The sequence below is a fragment of the Balaenoptera physalus genome (assembly GCF_965194825.1).
Source record: "Balaenoptera physalus genome assembly, chromosome: 10".
Taxonomy (NCBI): Eukaryota; Metazoa; Chordata; class Mammalia; order Artiodactyla; family Balaenopteridae; genus Balaenoptera; species Balaenoptera physalus.
Genome location: NC_138889.1, coordinates 65,333,263 through 65,347,794, shown reverse-complemented (window position 1 = coordinate 65,347,794; position 14,532 = coordinate 65,333,263). Strand labels below are relative to the sequence as shown.

General features: G+C 44.3%; 1 protein-coding gene across 3 annotated transcripts in view; it reads right to left on the bottom strand.

The window, feature by feature from the left end:
* LOC309667659 (synaptotagmin-9) overlaps positions 1 to 12,730 on the bottom strand; it is a 232,073-nt gene extending 219,343 nt beyond the window's left edge. Inside the window, exon 1 of one of the 3 annotated variants that reach the window (XM_082476323.1) lies at positions 12,325 to 12,730. In XM_082476323.1, coding sequence (XP_082332449.1) covers positions 12,325 to 12,469 — 145 coding nt within the window. In that variant the 5' untranslated portion in view covers positions 12,470 to 12,730. The remainder of the gene's footprint in view (positions 1 to 12,324) is intronic. The other 2 variants (XM_082476325.1, XM_082476322.1) reach the window with 2 other exon arrangements.
* Between the last annotated feature and the right edge of the window lie 1,802 nt (positions 12,731 to 14,532).

Below are 14,532 nucleotides of genomic sequence, written 5' to 3'. Positions count from 1 at the left end.
ACGGCTTCCTCCCAGGAATACTTTCTGCCCTTCCAGGCCATCACACTCCTGATTTTCCTCCCACTCTACTTAACCAATCCTTTTCAGTCTCCTTTGTTCGTTACTCCTCATCTCCCCCACCTCTAACTAGTTGTTTGACTTCTTTTATCTTAAGTCACCACTCGGTAGGCTCATCTAGTTTCTTGGCTTTAAATATCATCTTTACGCTGATGGCTCCTAAATGCATATGTGGAGACTAGACTTGGTCCTTGGACTCTAGGAGCATATCCAAATGCCCACTCACGGACAGCCCTCCAGCAAGCCTCCCCTCGTTACCCTACATCATGAATTATTGTTCTCTACCAGATCATTCCCATCACCTAAGCGCTGTTATCTCTTAATTTCTTATAACTTATTATTTTTTATAAATTTTATTTATCTATTTTAATGTGATTTTTTTTTTTTTTTTTTTTTTTGGGCTGCGTTGGGTGTTCGTTGCTGCGTGCGGGCTTTCTCTAGTTGCGGTGAACGGGGTCTACTCTTTGTTGTGGCGCACGGGCTTCTCATTGCGGTGGCTTCTCTTGTTGCAGAGCATGGGCTCTAGGTGCGTGGGCTTCGGTAGCTGCAGCACGCGGGCTCAGTAGTTGTGGCACGCAGGCCCTAGAGCACATGGGCTCAGTAGTTGCGGCACACGGGCCCTAGAGCACCCGGGCTTCAGTAGTTGTGGCTCGCGGGATATAGAGCGCAGGTTCAGTAGTTGTGGCGCACGGACTTAGTTGCTCGGAGGCACGTGGGATCTACCCGGACCAGGGATCGAACCCGTGTCCGCTGCATTGGCAGGTGGATTCTGAACCACGGTGCCACCAGGGCCAGGGAAGTCCTCTTATAACTTTAAATAAAAACAAAAACCCTTGATCTCACTTCCCTCACCAGTGACTGCTAACTCATTTCTCTCTGCTCTTGTCTACAGAAAAACTTGAAAGAGCAGTCTATACTCACCGCCCCTGATTCCTCTCCCATCAATTTCTCTTAAGGCCCCTCCAGTCAGGCTCTTGTTCTCACCTCTCTACCAAACGGCTTGTCAACATCACGTCCAATGACCCCTACGTCATGTAACTGCTGTGGTCAGTCGTCAGTGCTCATTCTACTGGACCTAATGGTAGCATTTTACACAGCTGTTTATTTCCTCTCTTTCACACACCTTCTTCTTCTTGGTTTTCAGGTCAATACTCTTGCTTGGATCTTCTGCTCTCTTTATTAGACTTCTTTTGCTGATTCCTCATTTTCTCTCCAGCCTCGTAGTGTTGGAGAGTTCCAGAACTCGGTCCTGGTACTCTTATCTCCTCTAGTCAACACCACCTTCCTAGATGATTCCTTTTAAATATCACCTCTAAGCCTACAACTCTCACATCTGTATCTCCAACCCAGCCATCGTTCCCAAACTCCAGGCTCATATGCCCAGCTTCCTCGTCTGTTCCCCACATGGCTCACTAATAAGCATTTCCAAATTAATACATCCAAAACTAAGCTCCTAATTATTCCCCTCAAACTTCTCCTCTATTCTCTTGCTCAGGCCAAAATCTTGGAGTCATTCTTGATTCCCCTGTCTTTCATACCCTACATCCATCCATCAGCAAATCCCATCAGCTCTGCCTTCCAGCTACCCAGAATCTGACCACTTCTCACCACCTCCACTGCCATCACTCTGGTCAAGCCACCATCACCTCTCACACCAGCCACCTCACTGCTCTCCCTGATTCCACCCTTCCCTTCTACAGTCTGTTTCCTATATGCCGGTCAGAGGGATCCTCTCTATTCCTAAGTTAGATATTATTACTTCTCTGCTTAAAACTTTCTTAAGGCTCCCCATCTTTCTCTGAGTAAAACTGACAACGGCTTCTAGGGCCTTACGATCAGCCTGCCATCACCTCTCTGACCTCACCTACTACTTCCCTCTTCCTTGCCAACTCCACCACAGTGCCACTGCCCCTGGCTAATACCTAGCTATACCAAGTATGTGCCTGCCTCAGGACCTTTACACTTGCTGTCCCGCTGCCTGGAATGCTCCTCCTCCTGATATGTGCACATCTTTGCTCCCACATCTCTGACTTTTACTCATACATCCATTTCTCAGTGATGCCATTTTAATTTCCACACCTCTTCTCTTTCCATGCTTTATTTTTCTCCTTAGTGCTTATCACTGTCTAACATATGATGTAATTAGTTAATTTACTTATGTATTATTTTCCTCACACCAACATGTAAGTCCAATAAGGGCAAGCTTTTTATGTTCTGTTTGGTTCCCTAGTGTAGGTACAATACTGTATCAAGGTACCTAGGTGTGTACAATACCTAGAACAGAGGCTTGTACATGGGAGAGGTTCAATAATGTTTGATGCGTTAGTGAATGGCATTTCTAATCATAACCTCTGCCTCCAGAGTCATCTAATTAGAAGACAAACCTGCTCACCCCAGTTTTCAGCTTAAAACCCTTCAGTGGGTCTGCAGTGCTACAGCTGATGCAAACTGAAATGTCTTCAGCACCCGGGCATATCCCCTAAATGTGATAAGAAAAGTTTATGTGTGTGGGGCGGGGCAGGTGGGGCGGATATGAAAAGTGGAAAATGTAGGACCTGCCTAAGGGCATTCAATTCAATTATTTTAAAGAACTGTACCAGCCTCCTAGCAGCCCCTGTATATATTGGGTTGGCCAAAAAGTTCGTTCGGGTTTTTGGTACGATGTTACGGAAAAACCCAAATGAACCTTTTGGCCAACCCAAGAGCATAAACCACCATCTCCACAGCATGGCTTAGGTAGGCACTAGGCAGGCTTGCCATGCTTACTCCCTCCTGGGCCCTCTAACATCAGAGGAAACAGACTGTGCATATCCTCAAACTGAGTGACTGCCATGCAACTGAACGCACTGCTTTTTCATTATTAAATAAACAGGCAAGGAAGCAAGACGTCACTCTTGGCATGGTCTGAAATTAAATCTGGAACCCAGATGTTTGAACCAGATGACTACACTTGCTAAAGGCAGTTTTTACAACTCTATGAGGTAATTACACTTGCGTTTCAAGGTGCCATGGTTGGGGATGTGAATAGGTAATCTCCCATGCAGTGATTCCAATCTGTCAGGACCTTAACTCAGCCAGGAAGAACAGCACCACCAACTTCAGCTTTTCTCCCATGAGAACCAGGAAGACTTGAGAAGTGTACTCACAGACTTTCCCCCATCCTGAAATCTCCCGGTCTACTTTGCTGAGAATGGATCCTTCGGGCTCATCGCAGTAAACTGTACTTCCTTCAAGATTTCTGCATCAGAGTCCTCTAACCCAAGTCCTCCGTGGGACTCTGACAATGGCAGACAAGGACTTCCATGATCTGACGACCAGTGTTCACAAGAGCAGACTCACCTCTCAACATTACCAACACACCCTCCACTTACTATTGCCGAAGATCCATCCTCTCCTGTCCTAGAACGTCTGTAAATTCCTAGAATGTCCTTCCCACCCACACATCCCAGGCAAAGTGCTCTGCCCAAGAATCAGCTTCTCCAGGAATTCTCTACAGACCCACTCAAGTCAGCTAATTACTTCTCTCCTCTTTTTCTGAACTGTATTCAGTACACATCTCCCTTCCAATCTTTATTTTATTAATTGCAATTATTGTTTTATCTCAGTTCCACAGGGGCAGTAACCATGTCTAATGTATCTTTGAATCAGTGATGCCTAACCTAGTACCTGGCACTTAAAAGGCACTCAATGGATGTTTTTTGAATTCAACTTAATTATAATTAGAAGAGTGATCAGATCAGTGTGGCTATAGCAGTAAAGTGCTAGGAAGGGAGGGGAGTTGGAAAGAGGGGGGAAAAAAGGAAAAAGATTCAAGTTATATAACAGCAATTTTTTTTCATATTTCACATACATAAAGGCAGCGCTTTGCCTTGGAAAGAATGTTACAATGAATCCCTATTTCTTGGCGCACTCCTAACATTATAAAAGGCAGTCTAGTGTAATGGATTGATTATAGTCAGACAACCCGAGCCCACTGACTATACAGTGCTCCTTCTCTAAGCTAATTTGACAGAATATTTATGGTCCAACTAATGCAAACTGGTAAGAAATACATTAAGATTCTCAAAAAATAAATTTGTACATGGTAGAGAATAAACACACAAAATTCACATAACAGGAAATATAAATTGGTTTAAGATATTAAAAACATTCAACAGTACAAACAAAACAATGCAAGTTGAAACAACAACCAGGTAGCTACTTAAAACCTGTTACATTAGCAACCTTTTGTTCACATTATACCACCTGATGGTAGTAGATTGACTGTTGATATGTAGCAGGGCTAACTGGCATAGATATACTGGAAGGCAGTTGGAACCCATTGGTGATAATTAACTATTAAGAAATTTTCCCAAAAGGGAGTAGGGTACTATAGATGTAAAATATTATTTATAGTAAGAAAAAATCAGATGCTAGAAATACCCCAAAAGAAAGGTTAAGTAAAAAAAGATTTATCTACCTTCTGGAATATATAATCATCACAACAATTGCACAATAATGACTGTTCATCATGGAAAATTATAATGATAATAGTAATAATGGCTAATATTTATTGAGCATTTTCTACGTGCCCGGTACTACGGTAAGTATTTCACATGCGTTATGAGATAAGTACTAATGTAGGGTTGCTAGATTTAGCAAACAAAAATATAAGATGCCCAATTCAATTTGAATTTCAGATAAACAATGGATATCTGTTGTTTATCTGAAATTCAAATTGAACTGGGCATCCTGTGTTTTATTTCGGTAATAGCACCCATTTTATTCATGAGAAAACTGAGACACAGGGATTGAATAACTTTCCAGGGTCATATAGCTAATAAGTTGTGATAAAAAGTTAAGTTTACAAAAAAGTAGAATAGTAAATTTTGTTTATGAATGATTCCAGGCATACCTTGCTTTATTGTGCTTCACAGATATGGCATTTTTTTTTACAAATTGAAGGTTTGTGGCAACCCTGCATAGAGCAAGTCTATTAGGCCATTTTTCCAACAGCACTTGCTCACTTCATGTCTCTGTGTCATATTTTGATAATTCTCCCAATATTTCAAACTTTTTCATGATTATTATATTTGTTATGGTGATCAGTAATCTTTGAGGTTACTATTGCAAATAAATTATGACTCACTGAAGTCTCAGATGATGGTTAGCATTTTTTAGCAATAAAGTATTTTTAAATTACATACTTTTTTTTTAGACATAATGCTGTCGTACACTGAAGAGACCACACTATGGTGTAAACATAACTCTTACATACACTGGGAAAGCAAAAAATTCATGTGTCTCACTTTACTGTGGCGGTCTGGAATCAAACCTACAATATCTCCAAGGTATGCTTGTATAAATAGGTGAAACACGAGCGTGCCCATGGATCACAGATGAGGGGAAGCGTGGACAGGTGATACTACTACCACCAAATCCATTTACTGAGCAGTTACTGGAGCACTTACTCTGCACACTGTGTTGCAACAGCCTTCCCCCGTCCCGTTTTACAGATGAATAAAGTGAAGAGTTAAATATTTTGCTCAAGGTCCATAAAGCTAGTAAGGGCACGATCAGATTCTGACTCCAAAGCTCTTGCTTATTCCACTTTGTCATCTTGATTTCCTGGGTGAGATTTTTTTTTTTTTCTTTCAAGTGCAGTTCTATCAGTGTTGGTATAAGAGTTTTGGTGTGATAAAATACATGCACAAGGACACATGAATATTTCAAGGAGATCTGCAAAACCAAGTCATTGGGGTTTGCCTTGGTTTAAAGCCATACTTCAAGCCAACCCAATGCAAAACTTGAAAGAAAAAGTCGTGGTGAACATTTATGGCTCAAACTGTGATTTCATTTAGAAAGTAATAATACATACTCCATACTTATCTTTTGGAAAGGGAGACTGCTCTCCCACTGATGGCCCCCACTAAGCTCATCCCTTTCTCTACACACCTGAGCACATGAACTTGTTAGTTCCCTCAAGTAAGTCACTTAGGAAGGGATTATGAATTTTTTTTTTAAGCCAACCACATGAGAAAGCCCACGAGCACACACAAACACAAAAGGGCCAGTATGCTTTTACAGTGAAAGCAATGCCTGTGCTCTATACATAACAGGGAATTTTAGGATGATTTCCCTTAGGTGTCAGCTTAAGTTTTCCTTGAGAGTTTAGCCCACATCAAGAAGTTTGCTTTTGATTGTTTATTCTGAAAGAGGCAGCTGGCCACAGGGCTGCCTGTGATGCCTTTACCACAATTTGCTTTTGTTTTTCCCTCTTGATAATTACCTCATGACTAAACCACTCACTGGTCCATGTAGAGGAATCCCGTGGAGATGAAAACACACTTGTTTAAATAAAATATTTATGAAGAAGCCCTAAAATGTCACTGAAGTAATGCAAATTAAATCTTCACATATTGTGCATCCAATATGCCACTCATTCCTTAGAAGACTCTCTAGTTCCTGATTGCAATTAACATTAATTTTTAAAAATTAATCCCATTGTGCATAATCACACAAATGTCTATTCATAAAAATCCAGTGTTTTAAGGCTGATTTTTCACTTGACTATCTTTGAAAATCTGAATTAAGGTTAAAGTTTAATCTCAATGATTATTTTGGAGATTTTTCCTTAGGAACTGCATTTAATTATTATTTTACATGTACATCTTTTTATAAGTTATTTCATTCTAAATCAATATAAGGTGACACTAGTGACGGTTCCACATTCTGGCCTTTCAATGAAATACTTTGGACATGATTTTCTCAATTTGTTCTTTTTTTTCCCCAAATTGAGTGGATATAATAGATTCTCATGATATTTTTGTAGAGTCCTTCAAATAAAAATTGGGGGTAATATTGTCAAAAGAAAGTTAAGAATCAGTTAGTTGATTTGGGTGATGACTGCACAAGGTAATAGTCAAGGCCCCCGACTTGATACCATCTTTCCTAATTTTGCAAAGAAGAAATGTGAGCTGAGCTGAGAAGAGTTAGGTAGGTTCATCCTTCACTTACTGGCCTCAACAGTTGTCTTCCACCTGGTGCACATTACAGCCAACAGAGGAACTTATATAAAAATATACCGATACCAGGCCCCACCCCTGGAGATTCCAATTTAATTGGTCAGGATAGAGCTCAGTCATTGGTTATTTCTTGTTTGTTTTATTTTTGTTTGTTTGCTTGTTTGTTAGAGCTCCCTAAATGTTTCTAATATGCAACCAAGGTTGAAAACCAGTCTAGAAAAAGCTTCTCCTGACTAGGGTTAACATCTACTTAGAAAGAGGGGTCATCAGTGATGTGTAAAGCTCTATTTGACACCCTGACCAAGTGAACATACTGTAGTTCACCAGAAAATGAAGAAAAAAAATCCCTAGAAATACAAAGCTGGAATGTCAATGGAAAACCAGTATCCTGAATAAAAGAATTCATGACCAAGATACCGAGCAATGTCCATCAACAGATGAAAGGATAAAGAAAATGTGATATATATATATATATATATATATATATATATATAGTGGAATACCACTCAGCCATAAAAAAAGAATGAAATAATGCCCTTTGCAGCAACATGGATGGACCTAGAGAATATTATACTAACTGAAGTAAGTCAGAAAGAGAAAGACAAGTATCATATGATATCACTTCTATGTGGGATTTTTTAAAAAGATACAAATGAATTTATTTACAAAACAGAAATAGACTCACAGACACAGACATGGAAAACAAACTTATCATAACCAAAGAGGGAGGAATAAATTAGGAGTTTGGGATTAACAGATATACACTATTATATATAAAAATAGACAAACACAGGGACTTACTGTATAGCACAGGGAACTATATTCAATATCTTGTAATAACCTAGAATGGAAAATAATCTGAAAAAGAATATATAGGTGTGTGTGTGTGTGTGTGTATAAAACTGAATCACTTTGCTGTACATCTAAAACTAACACAACATTGTAAATCAACTATACTTCAATTTAAAAAAGGAAAAATAAAAATACTGAGCAAAATCTGTATAACTGCATAGAATTTAACCTACTCTTAGAGATTAAATCCATTATAGAAAAACAGAATAGAGAAAGGACATCTAAATGAAAAAAAAACCTAGGAGATTTTCATTGACAACAACTCCTAGATTCTTAGTATATGTGATGTGTTTACCTAGAAGCTACTTTGACTTAGGCTCAACTCTTTTTCTTAAATGGAACCCATGGCCTTGGGCTAGTTTAGCTCTCCGCACTTCAATTTATTCATATATACCAATCTCTTTTGGCAATGCTTCTCAAACGTTAATGTGCCTATGAATCACCTGAGGATCCCGTTAAGACAGATTCACATCAGTAGGTCTGGTGCACAGTCAAACACTCTGAGCAGCAAGGTCTTAGAAGATGTTAAGAGGATTAAAGGAGATGACCTACATAAAGTGCTTGGCACAGATGTGGTTGGCACCCTTCAGAAGAAAAGACTTACAAGGAAAATAATAAAACATGGTTAAAACCTAGAAACCATTTGATCCAATCTTCTTTTCTTTTCCAGATGTGGAAACAACAGGATGAGAAAAGTTACAATCGCTACCCCCTAATAGCCGAATGGAGAAGAGACGAATTCTTTTTTGACTGCAATAAGTATAATCGAGATCAACAAGTAGAAGTTAAATTGAGCTTTTCATTCCACGCAAGGAAAGACCTTTTAATAACTGCTGTCCTACAATCAACTGGCCCTCTTGAGGAGAGAGAGTGAAGTCCCCAGTTACAAAGTATGAGCATTGACCAGTTGATAACATTAAAGAAGACTTCCATACTTCGGGTCCCTGTTGAACTAAGAGACATCACACATCTAATATGTACAAAAAAAAAAAAATCTTTAATAAAACAAAAAAATTTTTAATAAAACAAAAATTTCCTTATTTTCCTCCCCACTCCAACTCTGCTCCTCCTGAAGTCTTGCCCTATGCAGTAAATGGAGTTGCTTAGGTCAAAAAGCCTTGGGGTCAACCTTAACTCCTCTTCTCTCACCACTCACCTCCATTCCATCAACAAATCCTAGTGCTGTATCTTCAAACTGATGTCCACTATCCCCTTTGTCTGGATTACTAGAGTAACCTGTTAACAAGTTTCCCTGTCTTTACTCTTGAACTTCAACAGCATTTTCTCAACACAGCAGCCAGAGAGTTGCCACTTCTCTGTTAAAACCCTTCTCATTCAGGGTAAAAACCAAAGTCCTTATAATGGTTTAGAAGGCCATACATGATCTTCCCCCTCCAACCGTTAACCGTATTTCTTGTCATTCTCTATCTTATTCACTCTGCACCAGTCACCCTTGAACTCAACTATTCCTTGCATCACATCAAGGACGCTCCTATCTCCTGACCTTTGCACTTGCTCTTCCCTCTGCTGTGAAGGTTATTCGCTGAGATTCACAAGTTTATGCCGGACATTGCCAATATATGAAACAACATAATGACACCTAGCAGAAGGATTCTAATTGCTCTCTATGGAAAAGTGCTCACCCTCAGCTTAAAGATCCACATTCTACTTCCCATAGTTGGTACAGATGAAGGACTGGGTGAGGTATTCCAGTTCCAATTTATGACTTAGCTTCATCAAATTCTCTCTCAATGCCAAGTTAGGGAAGACTAAGGACTGTACTCCTACATCAGAGCACTGCAACTACCTGGGCGAAGAATAACCCTTCTGATGGCCCACTGATTTGTGACCCAGGCTTATCCCACCACTGAAAAAATGAACAAACATCCTAGATGCGGTATCACTCTGCTGTCCACAGGGAATTATATGTGGTTTCTCCTTTCAAAACCAAAGTTCCTCAGTTGAGCTTGACAAAACCTAGCTACCACTGGGTAGCCAGGGATGAACAATGGGCAGAAAAAGCTGAAACATGGCATTCATGTGGGACCCACATGCCAGGGCTGCTGCTGGGCGTGGTTGTGCCAGGTCCCACTACACTGCAGCAGCAGCGCCATTCACAGCTTTGGGCAGTGCAGCTACTCCAACCACTCAGCTTTTAGGGCTCGGAAATTAAAGGCACTCTTGGCTTGGACAACCAAACAGCTTTACAGGGATGCAGACAAATGCATCTGATGTAAGAATTAATGTGGGCAAGGAGAGGAAGGAGGGAGATGAAGGGAGATGCTGGCCTGAGCTGAGCTGCCCTGGAAGAGAGGGTACACTTTGGATGTGGGCTTCAGCCTCAGTTCCTCTGACCTTGCACTCACAGTCTCCCTCCCCTCGCCTGTCCCGTGAACAGGCTACTTCCTGACCCAAATCAAAGCTCACGAGGGTCATGGGGCTACCTCCAAACCACTGTGCCCTAGTTTAAGAAAGCAGAGCAGTGCTTTCAGGAACTCAAAGAGCAGCACGGCATACTCTTTATCTGTGGCTATTTCTCAGCCAAGGAATCAGATGTGTCTTTTGTAAGGAGTCTTCTCTGGGATTCTTCCTCAGGGGCTTTCCAGTGCAGGGGCTGAGGAAAACTTTAGAACATGGGATCTAGCTCGAGGATTAAAAGGAGCAGAGGCACAAAATCAGCCAAAAAGCTGTGGAGTGTTAAACATGCAACTCGGCGAGAGGCCTCATCCATCTTCTCTTGTAAAGCCAAAGAGGACCGCTCATGTGCGGTAACAGTGGGAACTCCTGGCACAGTCAACAGGCAAAGAAGTGGCGCATTTCAACACTAACACTTGCTTTGGGTGAAGCAAGCTAGATTATTTCTTGTTCCTGCTGCTTAAGGACAGAACTTTCCCCAATGAGGACACCATCCTGGGCTCCCAGTTCATGAATGAAGTGCTCTTATTCCTGTCTGCAGTCTGTGCAGCACATCAGTCCAGCAAGGAGGCACACAAAGGCTGGGCATTAAACCTCCGGGGAAATCATTTGAAATCAACAGTATTTCTTGACTTAATTCTCCACTTTGAAGTAACACATTAGTGATCATGCCATAAACTTAATTAATGTAACCACAGGCAATGGGGAGCAGTAATCTTTCTTTTACAAAAAAAAACAAAAAAAGCCTTTGAGTAGGGAAAATCTGATATAAACTTTTATTAGATGACTTCTCTTCACCCCACAGACTCATTTTGGATATACTATCAAGGAAATGCTATTTAAGTCAGGCTCAGTGTATACCTCTTTATGAATCAAATAATTCTCTAATTTATCTTTGGGTAAATGAATTTTTATATAATGGATTGGCTTAAAATGAGGTAAATTCATCCTGGATACTTTGCACGCCAACAGCTCAGTTCCAATATTTATACACAGGAATATCAGGGGAGGGGCCCTTTTCTTACCCCATCTTTAACAATCCAACCACAATATGCTTTTTTTTTTAGTATTTAGGTTGAGAGACTATTCGAGAAAATGATTCCTCATGGTGAGAAGAATCTCAAGTAAACATTTGGAAGGAATGCGTCTTCCAGTAACCAGCAGTGGATGAGAAGATGTGGGAGACCCAGGACCCTGGGGAAAGCAAACGGCTCCACTAAAACTCCCTCTTCCAACCTTAATTGGTCAAAGGCCAAAATAAATGAACTTTCCAAAGTTAGGAGCTTCGAAACTTTCACTAGGAATAACTGTAGGTGCACAAGCCATGACCCGTGAGCCCATCGACCTTCGTGTGCCCCGTGGCGGAATCTGGTTGAGCTGGGAGCCCAGGCCCAGGCCGCCTCCAAGCCGAGAGACCCGGAGGGAACGGGTTCAGGCCCGGCTGCCCAGGACCCGGAGCTCTCAGTCCCCGGCCCAACGTCGGCTCCCGCCCCGCCCTTCTCACCCCAGACCAAGGAAAGGAAATGGGCACTCCGGGAAGAGGATGGGGAGCGCCCGGTGGGATTCAACCGCAGCCCGGGGCCGTCCCCAACTCCCAACTTCCCAGAGTTTCCTCTGGCCTCGTCCCCCTTCCCATGGCTCGCGAGGCCGCCGCGGCCTCTCCTCGCCCGGAGCGCAGAGCCCGGGAAGTGGAGCTCGGAGCTCGGGAGCCGCCCCCAGGAGCCCCGGTGACAGAAGCGCAGGTGACGGGCGTGGTGCCTCCAACCCCGCGCCAGCCCACCCGGACCCGGCCTCCATGCAGCAGCCTCCGCCGGGGTCCCTGCCCGGGTCCAGCATCAGGCCACCGTGCGCTGGTTCCTGGTGCCCTCCCCTAGCTCGGTGGTCACCCGCCCTCCTCCCTCCAGTCCGCGTCGTTCTCCTGTCTCAGGCCCCGGTGCGGCCCCTACTCCCAGCCCGGGGCCCTCCGGTCGCGCCCGGCAGCGGCGGCGATACTCACCTGGGTCGCGGAGCCGGGGTCTGGCGCGGTCCCGCAGGTGGTAGATGAAATCCTGGCAGCTGTCGTGCTCCAGGGCCCCGCGGGCACAGAGCTCGGCCAGCAGCTGCAGCGCCTGGTGACAGAGCGCGTCCCTGGCCCCGGGCATCGCCCCCCCGCATCCTCGGACCGAGCCCGGCAGGCGGGCGCGGGAGACAACCCTCCGCCTGCCAGCTCAGAGCCGCCGCCTCCGGGCCGTCCGCGCTCGCCGCCAGGGACCCGCCGAGAAACGGCCCGAGCCCAAGCCCCAGCCACAGCCGGCCCGGCCTCCCACCGGTTGCATGCAGCTCTTGGCCAGCCGGTCAGTCGGGTTTTCTTTCTCTCCCGCCCTGCCCCTCCGTCCCTCCCCCGGCACGGAGGAGAGGCGGTGCCGCACAGCCCAACGCGCCTCTCTCCTAGCGCTCCGCCCGCCCCTCGTGGCCGCCGCGGGGCGGGGCGGGGCGGGTCAGGGGTGCGCGCCAAGGGGTAGGATCCCGGCGGCCCCTGCCTGGGCGCCGGCGGGGGAAGGGGGGCGCTCGCGGGCTCCTAGAGGAGCGCGGGACTCGGCTCGGGACCTCGTGCTCAGAGCGACCGCGCCCAGGCTTAGAGAGTGTGTGCGGTGCGCGCCCCGTCCCGATGCAAACCCACACCCTCTCCCACCGCCCCTCGCCGCGGGAGTCCAAAACATGTTCTTAGGTGCGTTGAGCGAAACGTGCAGTCTGAACCACACCCGCCAGATCTGGAGAACCGAGTCCCGGCTTTGAACTTGAAAAGCGCAGTCGGGGCATAAGCCATGGGCCTAAAGATGCTACACGCCCAAATGCGGGGTCTGGGGCCGAGATTCTCCAACAAAGGAAAAATTTCTCTACCGCAAGGCCTTTTCGACCACCTTGGTGATTTGGAAAAGGTGGAGACTCTCAGATCAGAACTAAGGTCAAATAAATGGCTCCTGAGAAAGACGCTGGGACTTACCTGGAGCTTCATAGACCCTGGCTGGTCTTCCAAGCAACTGATTGGAAATCTGAGGCGGGCCAATGATTCTCCAGCATCCACCAAGGAAGAGTATCACAGAATCTGGGATGTTTGGAAGGGAACACAGGGCACCTCTCATACATCCACCTCTTCAACCTTTAAGGCAATAAGCCTAGAGATAACCAGGGAATACTGAGCTCGTGTGTGTGTGTGTGTGTGTGTGTGTGTGCGTGTGCGTGCGTGCGCGCGCACTGTGCCACAGATCTTTTAGCTATATAATCTCATTTAATTCCCTCGATAGCCCAACAAGGTCTGTATAACTATTATGCTCATTTTACCAATGACAAACCTGAGACTCAGGAAAGTAGCACCTGCCCAAGTTCATAGGTGGGGAGGCAGGGAACCTTGATTTTTTTTTTTTTTTTGCCTTTACTTAACACTAGTGTCCTGCTCTAAAACAGAGTAGAATCTGTACAACTGACACTTTTAGCCGTAAGGCTGTGCTGTTGCTAGGGATATCTCATAGCAAATCATATTGTGCAGAAAGGTAGTTCAGAATGCCATAGAGTGTTCACCCAACAGACAAGCTTTAGAATACTGCTGTACACGACGCTGGGGCCTCAAGGACTTAACATTAGAATAGCAGAGAAAATGCAGAATTGTAAAGGTAAAGCTAACTTCAGAGAGTTGTGAAAAGGCAAGTAGGCTCTCTGCCCTAGGAAAACTAGGAGGGAAAATAAATTCACAGAGAGAGAGAGCCTTCGGAGGAGGTAGAGCAGAAGCTGGTCTTTTTTTTTTTTAAACATCTTTATTGGAGTATAATTGCTTTACAATGTTGTGTTAGTTTCTGCTGTATAACAGTGAATCAGCTATATGTATACATATATCCCCATATCCCCTCCCTCTTGCGTCTCCCTCCCACCCTCCCTATCGCACTGCTCTAGGTGGTCACAAAGCACCGAGCTGATCCCTCTGTGCCATGCAGCTGAGAAGCTGGTCTTTGAAAGGAGGGAACTCTTAGAGAAGTAGGGGAGAGATTGTGGATGCTAGGGCTGGTGTAGTAATGGTGAGCAGGAGCAAATTTGAAAAACATTTCAGGTGTGAATTGACAAGACTGCAACTAATGGAATGAGAGAATGAAAGCCATAGAAGTTCCAAAAACTGACCTGGCTTATACGTGGTGAGCCCCTGATGAAACTTAGAATTGCAAGCCCAGAGTTT